This window comes from Mchenga conophoros, linkage group LG15 (genome assembly GCF_057382185.1).
Source record: "Mchenga conophoros isolate Kocher_MC1m ecotype Shallow Benthic linkage group LG15, M_conophoros_male_GT1.1, whole genome shotgun sequence".
Taxonomy (NCBI): domain Eukaryota; kingdom Metazoa; phylum Chordata; class Actinopteri; order Cichliformes; family Cichlidae; genus Mchenga; species Mchenga conophoros.
The window spans coordinates 16622342-16636390 of NC_140540.1; the positions used below are offsets into that span (position 1 = coordinate 16622342).

The following is a 14049-nucleotide window of genomic DNA, read 5'->3' on the forward strand; positions in this document are numbered from 1 at the left end:
AAATGGCAAAGCTAATTAAGGACAGAAGTTATCAAACTAGGATTGGTGATAATCATTAGTTATTTTGAGTCATAAAAATCTCAGTACTGTGGCCATGCCTCGATCATGGAGTTACAGACCCCTGGGCACAGATGTTTGATGGGCTTTTGACAGCTTGTTTTAAGGATCAGGCTTGTTTCTCTTTTCTTCAGTAATCAGACATATCATACAGGACTGTGTGCAAACATGTACATAAAATAGTTTGAAATGAGTACACATACACACATACCTGCTCTTTTCCTCACTTTCTCTCTATGTCTGATTTCCTCAGCACCTCTTGACAGTACCACAATGCTGCTTCTACATCAGAGCTGAAGTAATAATGAAGTAGAGCCCAGCACGCTTTTATCAGGAAAAGCACTGGGATGTGTTTGCTTAGAAAAGGAATAAGCATTGATTCTATGTCAAAATCCAAAATTAAGTATATAAAATAATAATACAGGTAAAACAGAAATATTTTTTGGATACTTCCTTCTTCGGTTGTGAGGGCAGCCTGGTTTTGAGTCAAACCTTTAGGTCATAGATTTATGGTGATTGTGAGTAGCTAACCCTTAGCTGCTAACCTAAAGCTAACCTTTAGTCATGTTATCACACCAAGCATTTCAAGAACTTTAAAGTCAAGGGCAATGTTTTCATCCTGAATTTTTAAATTTCCTCCTTTTTCTTGTCATGGCTGTTTCATTAATTTTTCTTCCGCTCCTGTGTGTCCCCGCACCCTGTGCTCGCTGCTCTTGTCTTCCCTGCTCCTTCCTGGAGAAAAATAACAAAGAAGCAACTTGTCAGGACACTCAACTACCACGGGCATGCACTCACTGGACTTGATACTAATAACACTAATGTGGAGTCTCACGCAATGATCCCACAACAAGGAGCGCTCAGCCACCGTCTAAAGAAGCTCCCCAACGACGCTTCATTAGCTGCAGGTGTGTGAGTCATCATCTGCTTCAGGTGTGGCCATCCTCTAGATAGGACACGCCCACCAGGCCTACCTGAAACCCAGTACTCAGCCACACTCACAGACACACCCACTTGCCTATACATACCAGGACAGGGAATCACAAGAACAGCAGAAGTGCTGCTTGGTCTCATTTTCCTCATGAATAGACACCCCAACTGAGTCCCTGGACACATACCCAGTATGCACATTGGAGGCTGTGGTAATTCATTCAAAGATGATGTAAAAGGACAACATGTGATGCTTAGTAAGTTCAAAAACAAGGCCAGAGTAAAGGAATTGTTGGAGATGGCTAACAACGTCTACTATTACAAGTTATATAGGGCATGGTGTCCATGGTAAAAATTACAGGGGATATTCCTGATTTTTTTCATAGTACCAAACACTGGCATTTCTTTGGGGAAGAATGCGCTTTTACACTGGCACTTTGGATGCCAGATGCACAGTAACTACTCCTCCAGTTGGTTAATCTGACAGATTGACGATTGCTGAGTAACAAAACAAATTTAGTCTAAGAAACATTTACTTTTCCAACACTGAAAAGAGGGAAAAAAATGAAGTAGTGATTTATCCCACAACAAGGTCCACATAGTAACAACAGACAGAACAGTCCAGATGGTTCCCCAAGGGTGAAGCTGGGGAGGTGAGACAGAGTACGAGAGAGTGTGAAACAGAGGCAGGTGTATGTGTGCATGTTTTCTCGCATGTTTAATCAGCCGTGTGTGTATTTACATCTGCATGTATGTGGCTGAGCAGGTGTGCATGTGCATGGCTTTCTGCAATGTCCGTTATGTATCGTATGAATGTTTCTGCATATCTGTGTGTATTTCTCCATCTCCCTATCTCTTTGTGGGGGCATCTGTTGTGAACCCCTGCCTCTCACCTCAATTTCCCATCCCACAGTCATGTCTGTCCTTCTTCCTCTTTTATATCTAAGAGGACAGCATGACAGAAGGCAACACAAACTACAAATACCCACTGGTGTTTGTCCAATGTGATGTGTGCTGTTAATTGCAAGGTGTGTTTACAGATGGATGTGGTTATGTGTGTTTTTAAGCATATACGCATTTCCTTCTGACAGCCCATCTACCTGATACAAGCTGTGATGTTCAAGCTTTTAGTTGTATGGATAAGTGGTTGAATGGCAGGGTTATGTGTGTCTTTATTTACTTTATTTATTTGAGTAATGATTTAAACACATTTTATTTATTTATGTATTATTATCTCAGTAGGGATATCGGGACATAAATCTTAAATAAAAAATTACATTCATGCAAAGTATTAGGAGTAAGGTTCTAAAGAGTCATTTTGTGGGAACAAAATGTGCTATATCTTGAATTTCTTATGCAGTGCTGTGCAAAAGTCTTGATCAGTCCCTTATGTCTTTATATTTTGCTAGGAAAATAGGATGTAGGCACAGAGATTGAGACAAAAATACACAGAAATGCAGTATATAAGAGAAAAATAGAATGTGTACAATTCTACGTGCAATCCTTTTTTCTTTGCAATTGAGAGGTGCTCAAATAGGTGCTTGAAACATTTTTATTTTTTTTTAACTGAGAATTTTGAAAAATGCAGACAACAGTTTTCAAAATTCATTCAACCCACTAGACTACAAAAAATATTTGAGCAACAGAATATTTTCTCAGAAGTGCAGTGACCAAGTGGATATCAGCAGTTAATCCTGAAAAGAAGACCTTAAGCAGTACCTCTTATCCGACCCACCATAGTGTTAGATAAACGCACTCAGAACATGTGTTATTGTTAAATATGCTTGTTCTCAGTCTCTCCTGTCTTTTCCTTTCCTGCAGCGTGTCAGTGCCATACTAATGGTTCTGTTTCTGAGGTCTGCAACCAGGAGACTGGAGAGTGCCACTGTAAGGAAAATGTGCTTGGACAGAAGTGTGACAAGTGTAGGGTAAGTGTAAAGTTTTCTCTACTGACATCCCTGGTTTGTGTTGATGGACTTGTAGACTTTAATTATTTCCAGCTCTATCTCTCTTTTTTTTTTAATCTTCTGTTTTTTCTTTCTGCAGTATTATACCGACAGAGTATTTCACATCTGTGTTTTTATTTGAATTTATCTTGCTTGTCTCATCACATATAATGTGTTTTTAACCACTGGTATACAGAGTACCGACAGGTCAAAGCTGATTAATGTGTCTGCTGCTGCACAGTAAATGAGGTATTATAAGGCAGTCGTGACCTTTAGGTGCTTATATGTCATTGTTAACCTGTTTCTGCAATTTCCCAGCACCTACACAGTTTTTACTTCTAACACAACCTAAGACCCACATGCAAAGCTTTTTCACAAGAATTGGTTTACAGTTGCATTGACAGTATTTGCAATATTTAACCTTGTGTTACCCTGTATTTCAGTTAGCCACACAACACAACAACAGTGTAATTCGTTAGTGTGTAGCCTTGACTTTTTTAAATTTTCTTTTTAACTCTACTGTTTTTATTGCCCTGCTTTCTTACTCCTCCTTGTCTATCTATCCTCCACTATCTGTATTCTGATTGGTCCAGCCTAACAGCTGGTGGGATGCTGAGCATCAGGAGTGTATGCCCTGTCGCTGCAGCCCCTACGGATCTATTTCTCAGCGCTGTGACGTCGAAGGCCGCTGCATCTGTCGCCCTGGCTTCGTGGGCCGATGCTGTGATCTCCGTCGCCTAGGTTACGAAAGGCGGGAGACACGGCGGCCCGTGGAGCGCATCTCGGTGGACTCTGCGCAGCAGAGATGGGGGGGAATAACCCGCACGGGTGGTTGTCCCAGGGGCGCATATAGGCCTAAGGCACGGGTAACACGCGCTGCATGTGGATGGCAGTGGTGTGTTTTTAGTAGCATGGATGTGCTTTCGAGATAAACTCTCTTGGTTAAACATATTGTGGTTTTGGTTTTAAAGCAGTGCACGGCAACGGAAGACAAGTTTATATATAAGGGTTTTGTGAGCATGGCTCTTCCTCTGTGTGTGTGTTTCTTTTAATTCTGAATGTAATCAGTAAAATGTCATCCCTCTGAGTAACTCGAGATGTTTGTTGGGGCTGAAAATTGGCGTTGTAAATGTCAATAGTTTTGGCAAATTATGATGTTCATGATGTTTTTTTGTTTTGTTTTTGTTGTTTTTCTAGAAGTAGACACACTAATGAAGCTATTTTTTTCTTTTAGTTGAGCTTTTTTTCTTTTTTGTTGTCTTTTTTTTGTATGATAACTTCTGAAAATACCTTTGATTAAAAAGTATTGAGTCAGGCTTTATATAATATGACAGTTTAGTTGGCATGGAGATGTCAGATAGCTTTCAGAGATCTATAGCAATTTTTAGGCGGCCTCTAAGCTGAAGACTGATAGAAAATAAAGGTGACTGATTTTGCTAATTTACAGACAAATTTTACTCTGAATAGTTCATAGTAAAATAAATAAATAAATAAATATATATATATATATATATATATATATATATATATATATATATATATATATATATATATATATATATATATATATCGGACCTTTATTTAGCTGCTTGTATCATATGTCAAAAAATATTTTAATGATCCGTTCATAAATGTTTGCTTTCTTCTTATTGGTTGCCCCTCACCTGGCTTGAGCAAACAGAACGTTTTTCTAAAGAGATTCAATTCAATTTTATTTTATTTATACAGCACTAAATCAAAACAACAGTCACCTCAAGGTGTTTTATATTGTAAGCTGGATCCTACAATAATACATACAGAGAAAAACCCAACAAACTCCCTATGAGCAAGCACTTTGGTGACAGTGGGAAGGAAAAACTCCCTTTTAACAGGAAGAAACCTCCGGCAGAACCAGGGAGGGGTGACCATCTGCCAAAGAGAGATCTATTATATGGTCTTTAATACTTATATCCAACGTTATATATTTATAAAGATGACCCACAAAAAGGAAAAGTAATATTGCCTCTACAATTATTTCCTCAGTTTTTCCCGTCTTTATATTTTTCCAGTCTTCTAAAAAGTCTTGTCTGTTTTTCTAACCGCTTTATCCGAATTTGAGCGTGTCTGACATTTGTTTATCCCGGATCAGTTTATACTTTGTCATTTCAGCTCACTAACTCAATGCCAATGGTCTGTGTGTTTCTCCAGGCTGGGACTCATGGCCTTACCACAGGTGGAACCTGCATCCCATGTCACTGCAATTCATATGGTTCCAAGTCATTCGACTGTGATGAAAACGGTCAGTGTCGGTGTCAGCCTGGCGTCACCGGACCCAAATGTGACCGGTGCTCACGAGGATATTTCAACTTTCAGGAGGGAGGGTGCACACGTAAGCACAGAATTTTTAGTCTACTTTTCACAGAGGGCTTTTCCTCATTTCAGTCAACAAATGCAAGTCCGGAATTTGTAGCAAAAGTAATGTCAGCAATCCTCCCCCTCAAAAAAATCCTCTTTAAATTACCGTTCTGTTCTTCTTTTCTTTTTAATTAGAATTTTGAACAAACTAAGATAAAGAAATCATATTTCTATCCCTTCTCTGCCCTCAAGTATTGTTTCTGTTGTGCTCAAGAAGAGGCAGAGTTAAAACAGCCTGAAAAAATATGTAAATCGTAACGAAAAGTAATAAATTGGAGCTGCTGCTTTCTGCTACGCTGCAATTTACTTTACTAAAACGCAATATACTGTCACTATGGACATTTTTATTCTGGGTTCAGATGAATGTGATTATAGTGTTCAGCCACACCTGAACTTTCAAAGCCAGACAGCATTTTGTAATATGCTGCAATTGTTCTCATGTACTTTTTTATGTTGTGACATGTATTATATACAGCTAAGCAGTTCCCTCAGGCAAAAGGCCTGAGATGGAACCAAAAAAAATCTATCCCTGTAAATACACAATGAAAGGAACAAATGAAAGCCAGAAGAAGGAAAGGGAGACGCAAAGCAATGAGTAAAACATTGCCAGGAGAAACTAGCTGCTGAAGGTCTTTAAAGAGTGAACACACACACACACACGATAAGAAAAGAGTTGTTATTCATGCTGTTTGGTCAATAAGGAAAACGGCAAATAAAAATTATGTGTCTAGGATATTTATAGGAGACAATGTTTAATAGATCCATCCATCCACTCTGCTTAACTGGTAGCCGAAGCCTCTCCCAGCTTACATTGGTTTATCCAATCAAATATTAGTCAAATTTACTGGAATATCTATTTTAATGCTTGATTTAAAAAACAACAACAAAAGGACACGACATACCAAACTGTAGCTGTATGTGTGTGTGTATTTATGCAAATTGCATAACTCTATATGAATGTTCAATGAGGCATTCTTCAATTAGTTTATCAATTTGTCTAATATATATTTATATTTATTATGTTAACTTCTGTTTCCCTTATTGCACTCTGTGACTGGTGCTGTGTAAAATTGTGAGGGTTCCAGGTAATTAATTTTCCACACCGAATGCCAGTCTTCATCCTGTAGCGGTGATTCAAGGTCCGAACCCATTGGGATGTAAGAACAAGCACGCGTTTCTATTCGCACCTCAAATTAAAGGTCAAGGTTTGTACATCAGTGATTTGAGCTGGAAGTGGAGACAGAATTATTCTGTGCCAATTAAGTCAGAGTGTAACCCCTAAAAAGAATAGAAAGTGAAGGTATGTGCTGTAAAATTTCAGTATGTTTTATTTATTTAGGAAAATGTTTTCCTTATGTGCATTTAATGTTGTATTTCTCTTGAATTTGCATAAATGACACAGTTACACTCATGTCAGTTGCCCAAATAGCCAGGTGAGTTAACATTAGAGAGCTATGTTTACCTACCACAACAGTAAGTGTCTCTTATGAGTCTCTGTGTGTGCCCTCTGCAGCAGTTACCAGAGGTGTGGACTCGAGTCACATGACTTGGACTCGAGTCAGACTCGAGTCATTAATTTTATGACTTTAGACTTGACTTGAAAAAATGTTCTAAGACTTGTGACTTGACTTGGACTTTTACACCAATGACTTGGGACTTGAATTGGACTTGAACCGGTTTACTTGAAAAGACTTGATATTTTACCCCAAATATAAAATTTAACATGCATATTATATAGAGATTGAAAATGTGACGTCATTCACGGGTAGAACCGCAAAGGATTCTGGGAACTCGTGGCAAGCGGTCAAGCGGTACTAGCGCACGCAGGCTTTCAATTAAAATCAGTCACACAGAGATAAAAAGAAACACAAAAATGTCAAGAAGCTGTTGTATTATTAACTGCAATAGCCGGTCGCATGACAGCCACGGGAAGCCGACGGGTAAAGAGATCGGTTGTTATCGGATTACGTCGTTGAAGAGAAATTGTTCGAGCCATGTTTCCGAAGTAACAAAGAGGCGACTGGATTGCAGCCATTCAAAGATCAAATATAACGTCCCAGAACCCTCCAGCTCACAGGTTAGTCTGCTCCAAGCATTTACACGAAGGTCAGTGTTTTTTAGTAGTTAATGCGTCATTTTCATAACATAATTGGTGATATAGGTTACAAGCAAGTCTGGCGCTGAACAGAAATTGTCGCGCTATGCTCCTTTATTTATTGTGCATAAATAGTGAATTGTCCTGACACAATATTGCGTTTCGCTTCTGTTATTATGGTACATTGACAAAAACATATACTTTTATTCACAGGATAAAACAGGTTTTTTGTATCACTAATTGCCCAGTACGATTACAGCATACAGTATTATTGTCACTGCTACATTTCTGTGATGCTACCAGAAATTATTTCCACTACTAATTAATTACCGTTGAGCTCAAAGGTCCTATTAATAAACGGTTAACGAATGTGTATTTATGACGACGATTTGTGAGACTGGTAAACTTATGATACGTACGATGGTCTTTCGTTTTACACGGTGCATTTCAAGGTCCTGCACCCATCTGTCGGTAAACTGTACCTGGGCTTGTTGCAGTGACCTGAAGTTACTAAACTTCATGAGTGTATGCACTCACTCCAAGAACCGTATGATTATAAATATGCATATAAATATGCTACGATGAGATAGCTGACTTCATCTAACTAGCAAATGTTGTCCAGGCTACGTTGGTGATACAGTTTTTTTTTAATGTGTATGATATTTTTGTCATGCGATTTTAAAGCCGGTCCTACAATCGCATCCAAGAATAACATGCAGCTTATCTCAGAACTGTCGGTGAAAATTATTCTTGGAGCTAGGTTTAATTGAGCTGCATTTTAAAGAGGTACAATTTCACAATTTGTGTATATTTTCTAAGTTCACTATTTTGTCATGTGTTGAGAAAAACACAGATTTAAAAATTACATGGTCTAATATTTACATTTAGCATAACTGCAACATGCTTTTTTTTTTTTTTTTTTTTTAAAGACTCGAAAGGACTTGAAATTCAAAGTTTCAGACTTGTGACTTGACTCGGACTTTTACACCAGTGACTTGAGACTCGACTCTGACTTGCCTGACATTACTTGAGACTTGACTTGAGACTTGAGGATAAAGACTTGAGACTTACTTGAGACTTGCAAAACAATGACTTGGTCCCACCTCTGGCAGTTACTACCACAAAAGACAAATTCTTCCCTCTAAAAACAACCCCAAAGCTCTTTTTTTCATACCAGCCATTATTAAACTGGCCTTTAAAATTCAATTTTTGTTGATAACAGCTGATTTTTTTCCAGCTGCTATGCTCGCTCACCTCTCTTTGCTTTAAATTCTCTTTAACTACCTTTCTGCCTCTTTTACAGCATGTCAGTGCAGTCATGTAGGGAACAACTGTGATGCTAACACTGGGCAGTGCATCTGTCCTCCGAACACAATCGGTGAGAGGTGCGATCGCTGTGCTCCCAACCACTGGGGGCATGACATCGTAACTGGATGCAAGGTAGGCTGAACAGTGAGCGTCCACATCAAAGGACACTCACTTATGAGTGTACATACGGACACCACGTGCCATAATGAATGGGTTATTGAACATGAAACAGAAATATGAAGGATACTGAAGAATGCTTTATCACCACACAACCTTGGGGCCTTCTGTAATTATAGAAAATATTTTTCAGACAACACATTTTTGTTAATTTATTTATTTACTTATTTTTATTTTTTTAACTTTCACTTCTAAACCTGAAACTAACAGGTATGTCTGTGCATTTAATAAAAAGTAATCATTATTTGTGAAATTATAACATATTTTCAAATGTATTTAATGTCTTTCTGATAAAATTAGAAATTCACTGTACTCACTGATCCAGGTGTTTAATTAATATTTTACAATAGATGTAAGTTAAGTGATTGTTTGTGTATATGATGTTATTATGTTATGTATAGTGTATGTAGGTAATTTTTGGACTACCCTTGCCTTGTTTCCACACTCTTATAACCTGCTTTCAGTTCTTTATACCTCACTCAACTGATCTCTACATGCTCCCTTTCTTTGGCATTTTGTTTTCTATTACTGTGTTGGTTTACTCAGCTTTTTTCTTTATCTTGTTTTTGTGCTTTAGAAGGTGTTGTTTTGCTCTGAAACTATTTGACCAATGAGCCATGAGGCAGCGATAACAGTAAACTATTAGAAACAGGAACAGGCTACTAGTAATTAGACGCTTCAACCTAATCCACAGGAGTACACCGGGACAACTAAGAGAAGAGGAATCAGACAAATCTACATGATAAAAAAAACAAAGAAAATCACAAAGCTACAACCTAGATGTCAATGAGGTCTCAATAAAAGCACAACAGGAAGGAAAACACAGAGCGAGCAAAAAAAAAGTTAATTTCAAGGTCATGTGGAGATGCTCAAAACAAAAAAATGTCATCAGCTCATAAAATATTGCTGAATATTGGGTTATTAACTCTAACAGTGTTACTTTGGGTCAGTAGATCAAGATTTCCTATTTAAAAAATTTCGATTCGGAGTTGAAAGTCTTGCTGTGATTCTGTCGTAGTTCCTCTCATTTCAGCAGAGACATAGTTTACTTGATGATATTTGTCCATCTGCAGTCTTTGCTTCTGAGCATGCAAAACAAATATCTACTTTTTGTGGTGTTTTCATCTTTAATTGCAACATCTATTAGGGGAACATGGCATTATACAATGATGTCCACTGTAACAAGTGGAGGTTCTTCTCTCCACTCATGCATACATGTAAAGTTGTCATGCTCACTTTGTGGACACAAAACCGTGACTGAATCGTTGCACTAAGATACAAGTTTGTGTTATACACATACAAAGTTTTTCTTTGATGTTTTCATGTCTGAATAGAATTTGGGTTTTTTGTGTGTTTATATGTAGGAGTGTGGCTGCAATGTGATCGGTTCAGTGACCCAGCAGTGCAACGTAAACACAGGCTGCTGCATCTGTCACGACTCCTTCAGAGGAGATAAATGCAATGAATGCCAGATTGGATACAGAGACTTTCCTCAGGTAAATGGTCCAGATTAAAGCTGCTAATATTTCTCATATTGTCATAAATGTCACTTTTATCTCTGCTGACATGAAAGACGAGACGCTGGAGAGAATCCCTACGGGGATTCAGTCATTAGGACTTGATAATGTTTGTAGCTATAGTTGGACAAGCAAAATAGATTTTCATAGACATGACGATGCTGTTGTCATTAATTTTATGAGCACTGAAAACCTGAATAAAAGCATTTGTTTCCTTTCCTATTTATAAAAGTCCAACAGTTTCATCGAAGCCAGTATTAGATCATTTTTATGGCAGAGCCAAACTTTTCAAGACGTGCTGATATTTCTGTATCACAGGTGCCTTTTATGAAAATGAATTATTAAAAAAAACATCCTATAGCTTAAATATAGAGTGACATTTTAATCAAAGCTTAAATGGACATTATTGCCATTTTTTTGTTTTGTTTCAGTCTTTCTTTGATAAGACTTTGAAAGTTTATACATGATCTTATATTTGTCATTTGGCTTTGTTGTGTAGCTTATGATAGAGGAGTTGTTTTGTTTTTAGCACGGTTACTGAATCAATCAAGGAAGACACTCTTTAAAAAGTTCAGAAAAAAGTTGTTTTTTTACACTTTTCAAACCAGAAAAATTCTGGTTCTGGTGTTTGTCTGAAATTCTCAGTTGACATTGGAGTGAGAAGATAATGGCAACATTTTCATTTTGGAGTAAGTTGTTTAGTGAAGCATAAAGCTAGGACACACTCTGCTCCCTCCTCTAAGGCCTGTCATGTTGTTGATAGCAAAAACTTGCTGTTTTTTTTCCCCCACAGTGCGTCCAGTGCAAGTGCAACATCGCAGGATCGGACAGCCAGACTTGCGACCAGGAGAGAGGAGCCTGTGGCTGTGCAGATCGAACAGGAAAATGTAGCTGCAAGGTAACAGCCACCTTTTCACATTATGTTAAAGACTTATTTTATTCATTTATTTATTTATTTATTTTTCTGGCAAGATACTGGCAGTGTCCAGTGAATGTTTTTATGGGAAAGCGAGAAAAAGCATGTGCTGTTTATTATTTTGACTCCTCGCAGAGATGATAGGTTAGATTTTAAATGTCAGTGCAGATTTAAAACCTAATTTGCATGCTTTCGCTGTCCTTTCTGTCTTTGTGGGGAGCCTGCCCATGTTTGTGTTTTAAAGTATATGTGTGCGCGTGTGTTTGTATGTAATTATTCCAGCAAATGTCACCGTGCCGAGTATGACTGACATCTGCGCACGATGACCTCCATATACTGGAAGAGACATACATGCAAACGTATGAGGTGTGATCAAAAAGTTCAGTGAAACGAGCCAGAAAACTTGCAAAAGTGCGAAAGGACAGAGCAGAACTTCCAGGAAGTGATCTAAAAATAGTTGTGGTGTGTGTGTGAAGATAATCTTGGAGGAGAGATCAGATAAATTTTATGGCCTGGGTCCCAAAACGTTGTCATCACACCTTGTACACTAACAGATATAAAGATGCTGTCATGGTTTGCAGACCAGAACTCAAATGCAGGACATCAGAGGCAGAATGAATAAATGGGAAGTTAATTTTTATTGCTTATATAAGTCCCAAACAAAGAAAGGTCAAAAGGTAAAGCATAAATCTAAACTGCTGGGAGCCAGGGGAAAACCAGGAAACACAAAGAATAACTCAGATCACGCCCCACCACACCCTCCTTTATATTTCCCATTTTGTCATGTGTCCGTCAGCAGTACTCTTCACTTTGACTGATACTCACTGAAATAGTGTTGTCACAGAAGGTGAGATTCTACCACTTTCCAGCACCAACCCTTATTTCCCTTGTTGGAAATAGCGATTTCATATTTACCTGAAAAATATCCAATGTTGTTTTTCTGACTATCTTTGAAATATTATTTTTTCCACAAGACACAATGTGGCAAAATTACTAAGCTTTAGCTCAATTTTCTTAATTCGAAACATTTTCTTCATCCCGGTAGAGGGGTCTTTTTGATCATGGTCAAATTGTCTCAGTGCAGTAGTAACTTTACTTGATGAATAGTTATGCTTGCATTATCCCTGCACTGCTTCTGATTTAGCATCTGTATGTGTGAACTATACACATCTGATGTTTCCTAGATTTGTCCTGTCTGTGTGTCAGAGAGACAGAAATTGAGTTACAGTCAGAGTAGTTAAATGTTCTACCTGAGAAAACTGAAATTTGATTCATCCATCACCATCATCTCTCTCTGTCCTTGGAAAAACCCTGACAGGCACATTTTTACAGGAGTTACACACATATAAAGCTTAAATTTTACACCTCTTATCGTCACGTTGACAAGGTGATCGCATTACTGCATATGCACTCTTTTCATCATTACCTTGCTGAAGATACACACTTTCACATATTTGATAGAGACTGGTCCACCTGGCATCACTTTTCATCTCTGCTGTCACTTACTGATCACATTATGACACACGCAAAAATGCAAACCTTTTGCGCATACACACACATATACCACCTGATTCATGGCATGTAATGAGGCTTTAGATTACTGAGTGTCATCTTCTCTCTGAAAAGGTAGGAGGTTGACTTGCAATCACTCGGTCATTAGTAACCTGTCTCCTGTATGTAGACATCCTGTATGTTAATGTGTACCTCTCTGCCTAGCATGTGATCTACCTACATTGCGTTATATCATCAGGCACATCACTGCTCTTCAATTTTGTGCTTTAACATTAAAACTTAAATGAAATCATGTCATAACTTACTAACCCCTAAATTAAAAGCTGCTGCAATCTAAATATATTTTTTTAATAAAGCAAGCAGGCAGAGATAAACATTAATGAACAATCTGGTAGGAAAGTCTTCAGCATATGCATGATGGTAAATGGTAAATGGCCTGTATTTATATAGCGCTTTACTAGTCCCTAAGGACCCCAAAGCGCTTTACATATCCAGTCATTCACCCATTCACACACACATTCACACACTGGTGTCATTCATGTGTCATGAATGACACATGATGAATGTTGCACATCAAGTCAAGAATGTTCCCCTGCATGAAGGGGAACATGCATGCATGTTGGCTGTTGTTCACAAAACTTACAAAAGGGAAACAGTAGAGTTCTGAAAGAAAGAAAACCATCAGCCTATCAAAATGTTATCGATGCCTTCACTTTTGACAGAAGCAATAGAATACAGAATGAGAAACAGGCACATTCTGTGCGCTCGGATTCAGCCAAATGTATTGGATGAGATTACATCATTCCACAGAACAGTGATCATAAATATACAGCTAAGTAGCCAGGGAGCTTTTCAGAGGGATAAGAATGGGAAATACTTACCACATATTTGTTACATTCTTTTGTTACAGCATTTAAAGTAATAAAATAGCGTTGTAAAGAATTATTGCTCTGAAATATTTCCGATACGTGTCCTTGTTATAGAAGCTGCTCTGCTGCCTGTCTGGTAAGCAGTGCAAAAGGTGCAGTGCAGGATTATCAATGATGGATAACAGTTTGTTCCATGATCTCCTCTCAACCACAGCTTAAAAAGTGTCCAATTTGCAGCCAATCACAGAGCTCCCCTGATCAGTTTATTTGGTCCGTTGGTCACACAAGCTTTGATGTTGCTCCACCAGCAGACCACAGCTAAGTACACTGC

General features: G+C 38.2%; 1 protein-coding gene across 1 annotated transcript in view; it reads left to right on the forward strand.

The window, feature by feature from the left end:
• Nucleotides 1-14049, forward strand: part of lama2 (laminin, alpha 2) — a 233020-nt gene that overhangs the window by 134043 nt on the left and 84928 nt on the right. The window contains exons 22-27 of the mRNA XM_085248215.1: nucleotides 2806-2912; nucleotides 3524-3796; nucleotides 5118-5298; nucleotides 8723-8859; nucleotides 10269-10400; nucleotides 11215-11319. Coding sequence (XP_085104341.1) covers nucleotides 2806-2912; nucleotides 3524-3796; nucleotides 5118-5298; nucleotides 8723-8859; nucleotides 10269-10400; nucleotides 11215-11319 — 935 coding nt within the window. The remainder of the gene's footprint in view (nucleotides 1-2805; nucleotides 2913-3523; nucleotides 3797-5117; nucleotides 5299-8722; nucleotides 8860-10268; nucleotides 10401-11214; nucleotides 11320-14049) is intronic.